The sequence below is a fragment of the Peromyscus californicus genome, unplaced genomic scaffold, assembly GCF_007827085.1.
Source record: "Peromyscus californicus insignis strain IS unplaced genomic scaffold, ASM782708v3 Scaffold_23__1_contigs__length_62951481, whole genome shotgun sequence".
NCBI lineage: Eukaryota > Metazoa > Chordata > Mammalia > Rodentia > Cricetidae > Peromyscus > Peromyscus californicus.
In genome coordinates, this window is record NW_026294534.1 from 17,556,422 (window position 1) to 17,571,258 (window position 14,837).

The window sequence follows — 14,837 nt, forward strand, 5'->3', positions numbered from 1 at the left end:
TTCTCACATCAACTTTAGGCCTCTACAGGCATATGCAAACACATGCATGTGCACCCACACACATGTAAACACACATATATGCACATATAAACACAAATATATACACACAAAAGTAAGTGGACATCATTCTCAAAAACTGTTGAGGTCAGCCAAGCATGATGGCACACACCTTTAACCCCAGCACTGGAAGAGAGGCAGGAGGATTTCTGTGAGTTCAAGGCCAGCCTGGTCTACATAGCAAGCTCCAGGACAGCCAGGGCTACATGGAGAAACCTTGTCCCAAAATGAAAACAAAAACTATCAAGGCCTCTGTAGACAAATAAAGACTGAGGAACCAGCATAGATTAAAGAAGACTCAGCTGGAGCTGATACCAGAAGGAGGAGGTCAGTGGAGCAACGCTAAAACTCAATGAGGTTTCCATTTGGCTGTTTGGGAAGGCTTAGGAGGTATAGCCTTGGTGCAGGGGTGTGTCCCTAGGGGGAGGGCCCGAGGCTTCAAAAGTCTCCTGCCATCCCCAGTGGACTGTCTCCAGCTTGTGAGCTCCAGCTGCCTGCCTCCTGCTACTTCCACTCTGCTCCGCCATCATGGACTCTAGAACTGTAAGCCCCAAAGAAACCTTTTCTTCCACGAGGTGCCTTGTTCATGGTGTTCCACCGCAGCGATGGAAAAGTAACCCATTTACTTGCTGTGTAAGTAATCTAGGATGGTCTAGAACTTGGGGCCGTCTTCGTCCCTCAGCCTCCCAAGTACCAGGATGTTAGTGAAGTGTGAGCGACCAGCCCAGCTTTGATTTTAACAGCACACTTAACATATCCGAATTGTTACCTTATTAGAAGTCACTGAGACATTAACTATGCCCCTTTTGTGTACTCGGTCTTCAAAGGCTGAGTGTATTTCACAGTATATAAGGCATTTCCATTCAGACTCACAGTTCAAGTTGTCCACACAGTCACATGGGGCTAGTGGTTGGTGTAAAGAATATTATGCACAAAAGGTAAGTTCTGCAGATGAAGAAACTGTATATACTACGTATGCAAGTATGAGTGTGAGCATGGGCACCATGGCGTGCAGACAGAGGTCAAAGGGCAACTCTGGAGTCCATTCTCTCCTGCCACCACCTCTATGTGGGTGGTCAGGCTTGGGCAGCAAGCACTTTTACCTGCTAAGGCATCCAGCCAGCCAGACATGTCTTCCCCCTCCATCACCTAATAGTAACTAGAATTTACTTCTGTTAGTGTGGGCTCCTAAACAAACACCAAAAGAAACAAAGGCTACTCCCACCCCTCCGAGTTTGGGAACTTACATGCACAGCTGACTCCTCTTTCTCCGTCTTCTGGCATGTCTCCTTCTCTACGCCTGAAAGAGAGAAAGTCATTTTTATACTTATCCCGAGGAACGGGTCCCTTGTTCCTGGTGAAGGCTAGGCAATTCCAGTGCAGGCTTAGAACAACAGAACCCAGAACTTCAGGATTTCTAAGACGTGCGCTCGCATTCTTTCTTGAACTCTGGTGTTAAAAGTCCTCAACAAGAGAGGCTTCCAGAGTCAGCCCCAGCTGTCAACCCTCAGGCAGAAGCAATGGGAAGTCTGCCCCCTTGTGTCCACTGGGAATTTAGCAGAGCTGTACTAAAGAACCAATTTCAGAAACGGGAAACAAACCCTGAATCCTACTTCATTCCTCAATCTGAGCACATTTAAATTTTGGCTCAGGAGGACACTCTCAGCTCATGTAGCAGATAAAATGGCCTGAAATCCAATCCTGAAAACCTAGTTTTGACCATCTTAACTGGTCTCCTTGTCGTCCATCAGGCCTATTTTTCTGTTTTAGGCGGTGGTGGATCAGGGCCTGGACAGACAGGCCTATATATATCCCTGAAGAAAATTTACAACTTAGAAAAGCACACAAAACACAAAGCTAAAAATCTCCTTGTTGCAATATTTAAATACTGCTTCAGTCAACACTTACAACACCGACGTGAATGTGTCACGACAGTTCGGCTAATCTGTCTCACTTTTAAACCACAATCTAATGTACACCTCTCCTCTCTGCAAAGCTGACCATCTCAGGCATCAGACACAGCACAGAGATTACCACAAATGCAAACTGTGGCAGGTGTGTGTGTGTGTGTGTGTGTGTGTGTGTGTGTGTGTGTGTGTGTATGTGTATGTGTTCAGTTTTTACTTTCTACCAGCTTCCCAGGGTTAGTGACGGGTCATGACCTTTAAATCTCTAAATAAAATCTCACAAATTACACTTTAATAATGTCTGTTGTCAGGACCACAGTTCTAAACTTTCAGTGAACAAAATTTAAGAGCACACTGTGACATGGGACGTTAATGAGGGTCCTTCTTCCGGAGTGATTAAGAGTCCTATCTATGGTGAGAGGCACTGGGCCAGGCTAGTCTCAGTTCTTGACGAGGACATGAAGGATTTCACAGGTGCTGGTCAGTCTCCACCTACCACAGCAGCCTAATCAGGTGGGAAGAGTCACTTCACATTTTAGCACCAGGAAATTTAATGCTGGAGCCATGGTCTGTGCTCAAAGAGAGAAGGAGAAATGAGATAAAGGGAATGATGCCCTCAAGGTGAGACCCCAGCCAGCTAATCCTGCAATCTATGAAAAGAAAAAGCCTAAGGAATTACGTGTTCCTGAAAGGCACCAATAAATAAATGCTTATTTATGCTGATGTAATTCAAAGAGGGGGCAGGTGCCGTTCTAAGCAAGAGGCAGAATTTGGCATCAACAGGCACATGGTTCTGGCTTTAGAGTCCTGAAGGATACGGGAGTAAGGGGGTTGTGTAATCTTAACTCTGAGGTTAAGGAAAGGTTAAGGTCAGCTCTGAGGCAGGACAGTCCCTGCCTGGAGGCTCTGAGAGGCCTCTGTGAAGCTGTGAAAGTGAAGCCTGGGTGTGTTGGAGACCTCAAGATGCTGGAGAAGCCTCAGGCGCGGGCTCCCTGCCAAGGAGCGCTGCAGACAGGGAGTGGAACCAGCCCAGGAGAAGTATGCTGCCAGGGGAGGGCCAGCAAAACCCTCTGGTATCGGACAGAGGCACAGGATTTCAAGTTTGCCTTTTCCTCGCTGGGCCCCAGTCCTCCCTTTTGGAATGATAATGTATATTCTGTGCATTGTATATTCAAGTATGTAATCTGCTTTTTGATTTTACAGGGGGTTACAATTAAGAGACTGCCTTGAGTCTCAGATGAGACTTTGGACTTTAAAGCCTTGAGACTGGGAGACTACGGGGCCTTTCTTGAAGTTGAACGAAATACATTTTTGCATAATGATACAGCTGCAAGCCTCTGGGGGCCAGAGTGGAAGTGGAAGGCCCAAAGAAGGGCTTCTGTGGGCTCATATAGTGAATGCGTGGTTCCCAACTGGTGGAACTGTTTGTGTGGGAAGGGTTAGGGGGTGTGGCCTTGTTGGAAAAAGTGTGTCCCTGGGAGTGGGCCTTGAGGTTTTCAAAGTCCAGCCATTCCTAGTCAGTCCCCGCTACCCCCTGCCTTGTGGCTGTTGTCTCAACACGTGAGCTCTCGGCTACTTCTCCAGCGCCAAGCCTACCTGCTGCCATGACGGTCATGGACACTAACCCTCTGGAACCACGAGCCCCCAAACTAAACGCTTTCTTTTATCAGTTGCCTTGGTTGTGGCGTTTTGTCACGGCAACAGAAAAGTACCTAAGACACGGACGGCATGGTGGCATAAGCCTGTCACCTGAGTCCTTGGGAAGCACAGGGTGGAGGACCACTCCACAGGTGAGGCCAGTCTGATCCACGTAAGTGTCGAAGGCCAGCCAGGGCTATAGAGCTAGACCTCGTCTTAAAAACTGAATGAAGGAATGATTGACTGAAAACTAAGACCAAACCCTATACTTTTCCGTTTATTTGGCCTTCGTTTTAGAAGGGTCTTCTTGTACTTTGTAGAACTTACTTTAATGGGGGCCTGGTGATATACACCTGTAATCCCAATACTCAACTGAGAGAGGCAGGAGGGTACTGAATTGAAGGCCAGCCTGGGCTACGCAGGAAGGTACTGAACTGAAGGCCAGCCTGGGCTACACAGCAAGTCTGACTCAACAAAACCACGGGCTGTGATACAGCTCGGTGGCAGAGGGCTTGCCTGGCACACACAAGAGCCCTGGGTTCAAACCCCATCACCGCAGAGGCAGAAACCATCAAAAAGACCCTCAGGTATAAATTGGTGTTGTTCTCTGGGTCTCATTTTGGCTACACAGGTCTCAGCGATCAACCTTGCCAAACAGGACCAAGATGCTTTCCTGGGCCCGTCAGGTGACCTGGTCAACGTGCTTAGCAACGTCGCTTCTCTGAGCAGAGCGAGAGCAAGGCCAGACAGAGCGCTAAAGTGAGGCCGCCACAGGCAAGTACCACAACCCAAACAATGCGCACGACAAACCCCAAATGCCACACGCAGGACGTATTTACAGGCCACTCTAAGACTGACCGTACAGATGCGAAACGAGAGAGAAATTCAGTTGCCATCCCCTGGGCACCCTCCACACTTCTCCCTGTGCCCAGGACTGTGTTAAGCACTTCTGTGTCTGTTACAGAGAAGAACCAAGTACAGATCTGTGCCCTAACTGTCCCTCGGGTGACTGCCACGGGCCTTGCAGCGTGCCTATGCTTCTGTGCCCGCTTCTGGGGATGAAAATGCAAATGATAGACACGGGAACATCGGAAGAGTCACAGTAGTACCCCAGGTCTTCCCCTGGCTCACCTTTCACCTCTGCTCCGGCTGACTTCTGACCACAGGATGTGGACGCCAGTTTCTCCTCGTCAGTAGCGTGGCCGTCCCTATTGGAAATGTCTGAGATCTGCGAGATCACAGCTCCTTCATCCTGGGAAATGCAACAGAGAAGATGTTGTCCTTCAGTCAGGGCGACCAGTGACATCTCGAGGATGGAGCATGTAGCTGTGACTGTGCGAGGGTATTGCAGGGTCTGTCACAGGTCCAGCTACAGAACTAGGAGGAAGCTAGTCTTTCAAACCTGAGATGTTGTTTCTAGAACTTCATTTCTGTGGTTTGGGCCTGAAATTTTAAAAGGTGTGCTTTTCTAACCCAAATACGAAAGTTAAAGGGCTTCAAGAGCTCCGAGGTAAGCGTTCAATTTTTCTTGCATATATCCCCTCCTTAGTTCAAGTACACTCGCCTCACTGTGCAGTATAAAGTTCTTAGTCACAACCAAAAACTTTCAGAACAAGTATTTATAATAATCTTTCGGGACCATACTGGAATACTCACAAATGATATTATCAATACCTGGCATAGTCTGAATACTGAACTTATTGTAACTTAGTTACTCTTGTGATTCGGTATCCTAGGAGCTATTTCAAAACTACTCAAGTTCACAGTCATCAATTTACCGTATTTTCTCCCTCTGAATCTGGATTTCTATTCCACTTCTATGACGAACTGACCCCATGGAGGTAGAAGTCGGGGAACAATAAGAACAAAATACACTGTGTGCATGTACAGACGTTGTCAAGAACAGATAAAATATTTTTTAAAAGAAGTTATCTGCCGGAACTCACCCACTTAGCAAGTCTGGCTGGCCAGTAAGCCCCAGGGCTGCTCTCATGCTTGAATAGCAAGCAATTTACCAACTGAGCCCCGGCCCTTTCTTCTTCTTCTTCTTCTTCTTCTTTTTTTTTTTTTGGTTTTTCGAGACAGGGTTTCTCTGTGTAGCTTTGGTGCCTGCCCTGGAACTCACTCTGTAGCCCAGGCTGGCCTTGAACTCACAGAGATCCACCTGCCTCTGCCTCCCAAGTGCTGGGATTAAAGGCGTGCGCCACCACCGCCCAGCTCCTTTAACCTTTTTTTTTTTGTTTGTTAAAGGTATCTTCTCGGCTTAAAAAAAAAAAAAAAACAACTTTCTCTTTCGCTATAAGTCTCTGAGTGTTAGATTGCTTTATTCTGTCAGTTTATCGCTATAATTACTGATGCACAAATTATCCTTAAAATATTGTAGGAGTTGTAAGAATTATCGAAGGCAGGATATGGCGAGATAACTCAGCAGGTGAAGGAGCCTGCCACCGAGGCTGATCCGAGTTCAATTCCCAGAACTCACTCACAGGGTGGAAGAAGAGAACCCTCCTCGGCCAAGTCGCTCCCTGACTTCTTTCCACACATGCTCTACTCATGCACACTAAGTAAGTAAATAAATGTAATGAAAACGTTTTTGAAAATGACTCACAAAAGCAGATTCTGTTGAACTAATTCATCTCTAAAGCTTTTACAATACAATACGTAAGGCTTTTGTTTTGTTTTGAGACAGGGTCTCACTATGTAGCACAGGCTAGCCTGGAACTCACTATGTAGCCCAGGCTGGCCTCAAACTCATAGATATACACCTGCCCCTGCCTCCCAAGCGCCAGGATTCAAGCCAAGTGTCACCATACCTACCTGGATTTTATTTTTGAGAAAACTGAAGAGAAATTTCAGTTTGTGTTGCCTGTTTTGGCAAAATTTGAGGAAGGACTTTTTCCCCACATATTTGTAACAGTCGAAGAAGAATTCCAATTGGAAACTCTTCCCACTCTTTTGAAAGCATCTTATACTTCATCAAGTTGTTGGTACAAAGTGCACAAAATAAACTTAACTGCATTCTATCAACCAACACATGTGTTTCTACAATTATAGTTACACTGAGGTAAGGTCTAAAAAAATTAAAAGCTGGCATCACAGACCTGTGTGCTCTGGTTTTAGGGTTTTTGTTTCTTAACTACTCCATATATTCATATATGTATATCATAAATCACTAGGGTGAAGTAAGAATCAGTATTAACTTAATTTCTGGATTCCACCTTTATAATTATAACCAGTAGAAGCATTCAAAGCCATGATAAGACCTATTACTGATTATTAACAAGATGAAGAGGAGGAAGTTTTATATTCGACATGTCTCTCAACTCTCTGAACCCTTTTCCAGGTTCAATGTTCGGTCTTTCTTCAGACTCATTTTGGGGTCCTCCATTTTGTTAAAGGTAACAGATTGGAAAGTCACCTGAGCCTTTAATAAAAATAAAAATCTGAGGTCGGGGATTTAGCTCAGTGGCAGAGCACTTGCCTAGCAAGCACAAAGCCCTGGGTTCGGTCCTCAGCTCTGGGGGAAAAAATAAAAAAATAAAATCTATCCAGTTACAAGTCAACACCCTTTATAGAACCAATACTTATACCTCTGGTGACCTGGAGAGTCGTGCACTGCGCTGAAAATCTTAGACACGCCCCTCCCCCACTGAAGGTCATTGTGAGAGTCCTCTTTTCTTTCGTTTTTTTAAAATGATTTACTTTATGTGCATTGGTGTTTTGCTTGCATGTATGTCTGTGTGAGGGTATCAGATGCCCTGGAACTAGAGTTACAGACAGTTGTGAGCTGCCATGTGGGTGCTGGGAATTGAACCCGGGTCCTCTGGAAGAGCAGCCTGTGCTCTTAACCACTGAGCCATCTCTCAAAGGCCCCCGAGCTGTCTTTTTCAGGGCCTTCCTGGATGAGTTTAGGACACTAAGGCTCTAATAATTGGTTTCCTTAAGTCTGCGTCCTCAGACACCCCCATGGGACCCATTTTGGCGACCAGCACCGACTTACCTGAGAACATGGATCCAAATCAAGAGCCTGAGTTTCGTATTTCTTCACCTTGCAGCCACTCCTAGAAATGAGAGGAACAGACAAGCCAGTTTGGAATCCCAATGACAACTCCCCAGGAGTGAGATGGAGCAGAGCACAGGGTGCAGACAGAAGCCAAAGCGCATAGCACCACACGATCAGACGCTTGCACGGGAGAGCTGTGGCGACGATGCACACCCTAGAGACCCACAGCCAGGCTCATGCTCTGGCAAGACCACCTCACTCGGTTCTACGGAGTGCCAGACACCACGACTCTGAACCCCACGTGTTTAATTCCACACCACAAAAATACAAAAACCTTTCCGAGCGAGACTCTAAGTCCCTCCAAGAACAGCCTCGGCAGCTAAACATATTTGGTTATGATCTTTACAGGTTTGGTTTTGACGTTCACCAGAAAAATTACCACGCTGGACCAGATTCTTTGAAAATTCTTTATTGCACTAAAAACCATAGGAATCTCCAAAGACAGCTCCAGTCTAGACTTGGGTGCTTACAGAAAGGAACTACGGGCCAAGAGAAAGCATCGAAGGAAAAAACCTAAACAAACTGTTACCATTCTTAAGTAGTAAAGTGGAGAAGAAAAAAAAAAAAAGTACCATGTATTGCACAATGCCCAGGACTGAGGAAAACGTGGCCACCTGTTATTTTTAGACTAGTACAGAATTTGTGATCACGGGACTATTACAGATTCTCCTATGTTTTAATAAACTTAAAATATTCAGGAAAAAAAAACCACACCATTCTGACCAACAAAAGGAAAAAAAAACAGTATTTCCAATTTGTTTTCCTTTCACGGAAAAAAGCGAAAACATAGACAAGCATATAAATTATCAGAGTGCACAAGGTTACTAGTTCACGATCTTCTTTTACCTACTGTTCTAAGTGTCACCAAACTGAAGTTTACTTGGTAAAATTTATTACCTGCTCTAAGACAGCAGCCTCATCCTACCAAAACAGAAATCTAATTAATTATCCCCAACAGTGACTAGTAGGGCAGTCCATCACATCACTGCGGTATGACTGGGGCCAAGCCAGCTTTCAGTCCAGAGTGCCACACGGTCCAGAGTGCCACACGACACATGCTGAGTAAGCCGGGGGGCGCACGCTTTTTGCACCCCAAGGTGGAAAAAGCAGTATCTGCTCCTTTAGGTACAGACAATCGCAAGGCTAAGCCGACTAAGATGTGGCAGATGAAATGCAAAAATGTTCTCAGAAGGTCAAACAGAAGCTGACATGCAGAGAGGAGACAATCGGGCAGGAGGAGGAGAGGGGACTGCCCGGAGTCCCGGGACAAACAGAGCCGACGGCAGAAGTACTTACACCAGAAAACAGAGAAATTTCACTTGCTCAGTAGTCCTGATGCATCAACAAAATGAAGAGACACACAGATGGAGAAGAACCATATGAAAACTAGAACATTTATCTTTCGTCTGCCAGATGTAAAAGTTGCAGAGTTCTTGATATCATGTGAGATACAAATTCAAAACATCATATTCAAACCCGGCATGGTGGTACATGCCTTTAAGTCCAGCACTAGGCAGGCAGATCTCTGGGAGTTCAAATCCAACCTGATCTACAAAGTCAGTTAGTTCCCAGCCTGCCACGGCTACCCAGTGAGACCTTGCTTCAAAACAAACAAAATGCAAAAATAAACCACAAAATATTAAAATATAAAAAGTCATATTCATGAAGGTCAGCCCTGGCGAATGAATGGTAACAAGACCTTAGCTTTAATGAAGGAGAGAGAGATACAAACACTGAGAAACGTTTTACGTTCAGATCTGTAGATGGAAAGTAAAGACCTCGGTGCGTATGAAGGTACAGCACATAGAGACAGTGAGCTTCAGCACTGAGCACACTCACTGGAACTGTGCAGGGCCAGGTCAGGGACACAGTTGGAAAGATACCCGGCTCACTCCACCCTCGGGGTCACTAAGAAACTTAAAGCAGCCAGGCCCGAGGCAGTATGTCGGTCATCCGGCACTTAGCAGGCTAAGGCAGGAGGTCAAAAGTTACAGGCTAGCCTGAATTTGACACAGTGAGACTCTGCTTCCAAGGAAGGTTAGAATGATTTCAGTCATGTATATTATGTGCTCTGCAGAATCCTAACCATCCCGTACCATCCCTATTTAAACACATCTTTTTGAGTGTTTCAAAAACTAACTATCCACTGTGGATGTTAACCCCACTATGCTCCGTCTTCGCAAAAGTGAAGGGACTCTGCTCTCCAAGTCCTAACACTGCACAGGAGCTCAAGCACTCTTTTCTTGCAAGAAAAGAATTTTGATTGGGCACAGATTTTTTTAGTTAAATGTGCGTGATCTATTAGAGCAATAAATTTATTCCACAAAAACGGAACAGTAGAGAATGCCACCGGGTGAAGACGGCAGGACTCAAGAGAGGGCATTTCTTGGATCTAACTACAAGGGACAGAGTCAGGGTCTCCTTCCTGAGCCCAGATCCCGTCTTAGGGAAATGCACGCACTTCGCACTGGCCGTCTGTAGCTGGAGAGAAGGCACTTAAGGACTTAAGACTCTGGCAGACATCTAGGAGACAAGTACCAAGGCAGCAGGACGCCCAGGATGCACCAAGTGCTGTCCAGAATAGCTAACTGACCATGAAAGTCCAGAGAGGTCTGCACAAGCCACCAGTAACAGTCTTCAAAGTCCATCTCACTGCTCAGATGTCATCCAAGAGCAGCTTTAGAACTACGCCTGTCCCTCTGGTCCCCTTAAACAGGAGAGCTGACTGCTGTGTGGCTCAACTTTCTTGGTCGTGAAATTAGTATTTCTATTCTTTACCCCTCTGGATAGTTTTCTTTCCAATGTAACTGACAATCGGGTGTTTTTAAGGCACAGGAATGTTGAAGATTATTTCCTGTGGCTGGAGAGATAGCTCAGCGGTTAAGAGCACTGGCTGCTCTTCCAGAGGACCCTGGTTTGGTTCCCAGCACCCACATGGAGATTTACAATGGTCTGTAACTCCACTTCTAGGGGACCTGATGTCCTCCTCTGCCCTCTGCAGGTATCAAGCATGAAAGTTTTATGTACATAGACATACATGCAGGCAAAACACTCAAATTTCCCTAGCCAATCTAACGACCACCACAAACACACTTCTTTTCAGCATTTTATCCTCCATGTCACTGGCCCCTGGCATCTAATTTTTCACAAGATGTCACAGGGTTATAAACAGGTAGACTATCTTTTATTCAACTTGAGTTTCCTGATAATGTAATCCTGTATCAAAATTAAAAACCTGTCATGGAATATGGCCTGAGGGGTTTACTTTAGGAACTCCCAAATAAAAGTTCCTTCTTGTTTCCCAGGAGAAGTAAAAGGTAGAAGGAACACTCAGCAAATTTACCCAGATTTAAGTGGCCATTGAGAATACTCTCAGTTCTCATCACGGGAATTTGCTAATGAACTAGAAACACATGAGGAGGAAAGAATTCTCAGCACTACCACCAAAGTCACAACTTCCGTTCTCTAAGACTGCTTTGGGTCATTTCCGACACCGCTGACCTTAGACAGGTAATGTTGAAATGTAAAGACGGTGGCTAACACTGACACTTGAATTCTATATACAATGCGATTCCTGAAAACCTCCAATCTGTACTTGATTTCTTTTAAACAGTTTTTTTTTAAAGTATCCAGGGTAGGGGGAAATGACTTAAACAAGTCAAGGATCCAGAAATAAGGCAGAGATCAGTAAGCGAACTTCGGAGGTTTCCAAACGCACCGAAGAGCTTGGCGAAGACTACAGAGGAAAGTGCCCCCCCCACTGCACCTCAAACACTCCTGAGTGCAATTCACAGAAACCAAAAGGAGCCGCCAAACTCCCAGGGAACACACCAGAGCACCACTCCCAGCGCCCGCGGTCACTCACGTTATTAAACGCGACTTTGCCTTCTTGGGTGAGTCTAAGATTTCATTAACATGATTACCAGTGGCGGAACCAAGGGTGCTGCTTGTCAACGCTGCGGCTGGCTTAAAGGGATCCATGGACTCATCCAAGTTATCTGGGTCAAAGTGGTAGGAGCCTCTGCAGGAGAGGGGTGGGGAGCTCTGGAGAATGGGGCAGCTCCCGGAGGAGTTCAAGTTGGGGGGACCCCGTTTACTCGGATCTGGCTTAGGAGACGTCTGGGAGACGGCGGCATCTTGGACTCTTGGGTCTGCAGGCTGTTCGACATCCACTGGCTGACTGATGCCGTCTTTCCATATGTCGGGCATCAGTTTGTTAGCAGGTTTCCTTGGAAGGGCATTCCTGGTCTCGACATTTTCCCCATCTTCTATAAAATCATACTCAAGTCTGAGAGGCGAGTTCCTGGACTCCTCCTGCGGCCCAACCCCTGAACCACTGGTGCCATTACTGAGGGCGCTGGCAGCTTCTTTAAGGTTAAGGGAAGACTTCTGGGCCCTGGCACCCCTCAGCACCCTGGGATGTGTGTTCTTATCGAATTCATCAGGAATCATCAGGGAGGAAGCCTTAGGGAGAGGCAAACCCTCCATGATCATTTCCGCTCCCACGCTGTCACCTCCGGCTGTCTTCTTCCTCAGGGAGACAGGTTTGGGCTTCCTTAGCTTGCTCCTGCTGGCCATGGGCTCTCCAGTCTTCAGACCGGCTTCTGTAAAAGCCTCTGATGTGACCCCCATCCCCCCCTCTGTCCCTGGCTTGTCCTGAGCGGCTTCTGATGCAGCAGAGGGCAAAGCCTCGCCCGTGAGCGCAGGCACACAGCCATGGGATGCTTTGGGTCCAAGAGCCGCCGGCTCCTCTGCGGAACTCCTGGTTTCTATTGAAAATGGCCTCACCACTGAGATCTTACTAACGTCATGGTGGGTTTCTCCTTTGACATCCTTGACTGAGTGAGAATCAGTGGGCGCCTGCGGCACTTCATTTTCTGAAGATCTAGAACACGGATCGGATGAACATTTTTCAGTTACTTCTGCTACAAACTGTTCATCGGCTTCTTGTTGTTCTAGGGGGAAAAAAAGAAGGAAGAAAACTCTATTAAAGAATTCTTTCTACCCCTGGGAAAGAGTCTGTGCTGTGCGACTTTCCCTCAGCACCCTAGCTAGGTGGTGGTGGTACACGCCTTTCATCCCCACACTCGGGAGGCAGAGTTCTTCACTTACAGAGTCTATACTAACCACAGACAGTATCAGATGGGCCTGAGTCACTGGACAGAAACTCAGGTGACGTTAGAGAATCTAAGATTACATAAAATAAGGAACACCGTGGTGGTCTGAATGAGAATGGCCCTCCTGGGCTCACATATTTCGATGTCTGGCCCCTAGTTTGTGAACTGCTTAGGAAGGATGAGGAGGTGTGGCCTTGCTAGAAGAGGTGGGTCACTGGGGTGGGGGTGGGGTTTCAAAAGCCCACACTAGGCCCAGTCTCTCTCTCTGCCTGCGGCCTAAGGTTCAGTATATAAAGTCCTCAGCTGCTGCTCCAGGGCCGTAGCTGTCTGCTGCCCACCGTGAGGTTAATGGACTCACCCTCTAAAACGGTGAGCCAGCCCCAACTAAAGGTTTTCATTCCTGAGAGCTGCCTTGGTCATGGGGTCTCTTCGCAGCAAGAGAACAGTAACGCAAAGACTTGCCTTGGAACAGTGGATGTTTAACAGACACAGCTGCTGTATTTTAAAAACGGCGGAAGGAGTCTCCATACAACAGGGCCCATGAGGGAGGTTTGCTGAGGGAAGGGAAGGGAAGGGGCAGAGAAGGGGGCAGGGACGGGTCCCTGGGGACGAGGAAGGGAAAGAGAAAGGAGACGGAAGGTGGGCAAGGCCACCTTTTACAAGGGAACAGCGAATGCACACAGGGGTGCTCTTAGTGGCTGCAGCTGAGGTCTATCCTGTCAGGACCCTAAGGGCAGGCCAGTACAGAGGCCTAAATGCTGACGTTAGCCACTAAAATAGCTGAGATTTTTTTTAAACGATACTTTTAAATATTTCAATGTACTTTTCACCAAAAAGGTTTAAACTCGTGCGGAATCACTTTATGACCATTTTTGAAATTCTACATTTTCAAAATTAAAAAAAAATGAGAGTGAAGTCTCAGCAATTAAGAGCACTGACCACTCTTGCAGAGGACCCGGGTTCAATTCCCAGCACCCACATGGCGGCTGGCCACTGTCTGCGACTCCGGTTCCAGAGGATCTGACACCCTCACAGAGACATAGTTGTGGGCAAAAACACCATATACATAAAGTAAAAAAATAAGTTGTTTTAAGAAAAGTAGATGAACTGCTCGAAATCTTCAGCAATTCAACTTTACAACACATTCCCCCCTATCCTTTCAGACTTCTGGATGGGGTGTCCTTCCAATGAAGCAGACGGACGGATACTGATTAAATAATTACTCTGCAGAGTCCTGGGAGCCTTGTCCAAGTCTGGCTCTACCTTGAGAGACAGTCAGGTTGTATCTTAAACAGCTCACCCAGCTGCGGTGAGGGAATGCTCTGGAAGGGCTGAGATGAACAAAGCTGTGAGTTACTCTGGGGCTTTCCTGAGAGTACTGCCAATCACCGGAATAAACGCTGCGCAACACTTGGGAGAAATAAGGAGGTGGGTTGGCGGGGCTTGGTGATGGGCCGGATATGAACTGAGGTGGGCGGTATCAGAGGCGGCTCCTGGGTCATGCTCTCGGGTGAGTTTGGGAAATACCAAGAAAGAGGTTGCCTATTAAAGCCAGTGAGGGTGATAGCTATTTGGGGAATCTGAGGAAGAGATGTTGCATGGGCTAAAAATTCAAGAATTAAGGGGCTGGAACTATTTTGTTAATTGAAGCCATAGCTAGAGACGTGACTATTCTTTAAAAAAAAAAAATCACACTGACTACTATTGAAGTACAAATGATCACCATCCTACACTTTCACCTTGAGCCCTAACATTATTTAAATCGAAATTGTTAAAATAGATGTCAATTTTTAAAAGTTTACCTAAAAAGGTTAACCCAACTTAAAACCTAAACTTTATCTTTTTTAAAGTAGTGATATTATTGATATAACAGCATCCTCGACACACAGGAAAATGCCCAAACATCTTAAAAAGAATACTGAACTAATAATGGTCTCTATAATTTATCTTAAAAATATCTGAGCAACAAATAAGAAATAAAAAACGGTGTTGGGAGCACATGGAGTTTAACATGGATGAGGAGAACACACACTCTAACGTGTGTTTCACAAGGTG

The 14,837-nt window shown here is 46.2% G+C and overlaps 1 protein-coding gene across 5 annotated transcripts in view; it reads right to left on the reverse strand.

Moving 5' to 3' along the window:
* The window catches only part of Tacc1 (transforming acidic coiled-coil containing protein 1), a 91,310-nt gene that overhangs the window by 17,154 nt on the left and 59,319 nt on the right, over positions 1-14,837 (reverse strand). For 2 of the 5 annotated variants that reach the window (XM_052751863.1, XM_052751864.1), the window contains exons 3-7: positions 11,531-12,620; positions 8,962-8,997; positions 7,603-7,663; positions 4,734-4,854; positions 1,305-1,357 (exon numbers count right to left, since the gene is read on the reverse strand). In XM_052751863.1, coding sequence (XP_052607823.1) covers positions 1,305-1,357; positions 4,734-4,854; positions 7,603-7,663; positions 8,962-8,997; positions 11,531-12,620 — 1,361 coding nt within the window. The remainder of the gene's footprint in view (positions 1-1,304; positions 1,358-4,733; positions 4,855-7,602; positions 7,664-8,961; positions 8,998-11,530; positions 12,621-14,837) is intronic. The other 3 variants (XM_052751867.1, XM_052751866.1, XM_052751865.1) reach the window with 2 other exon arrangements.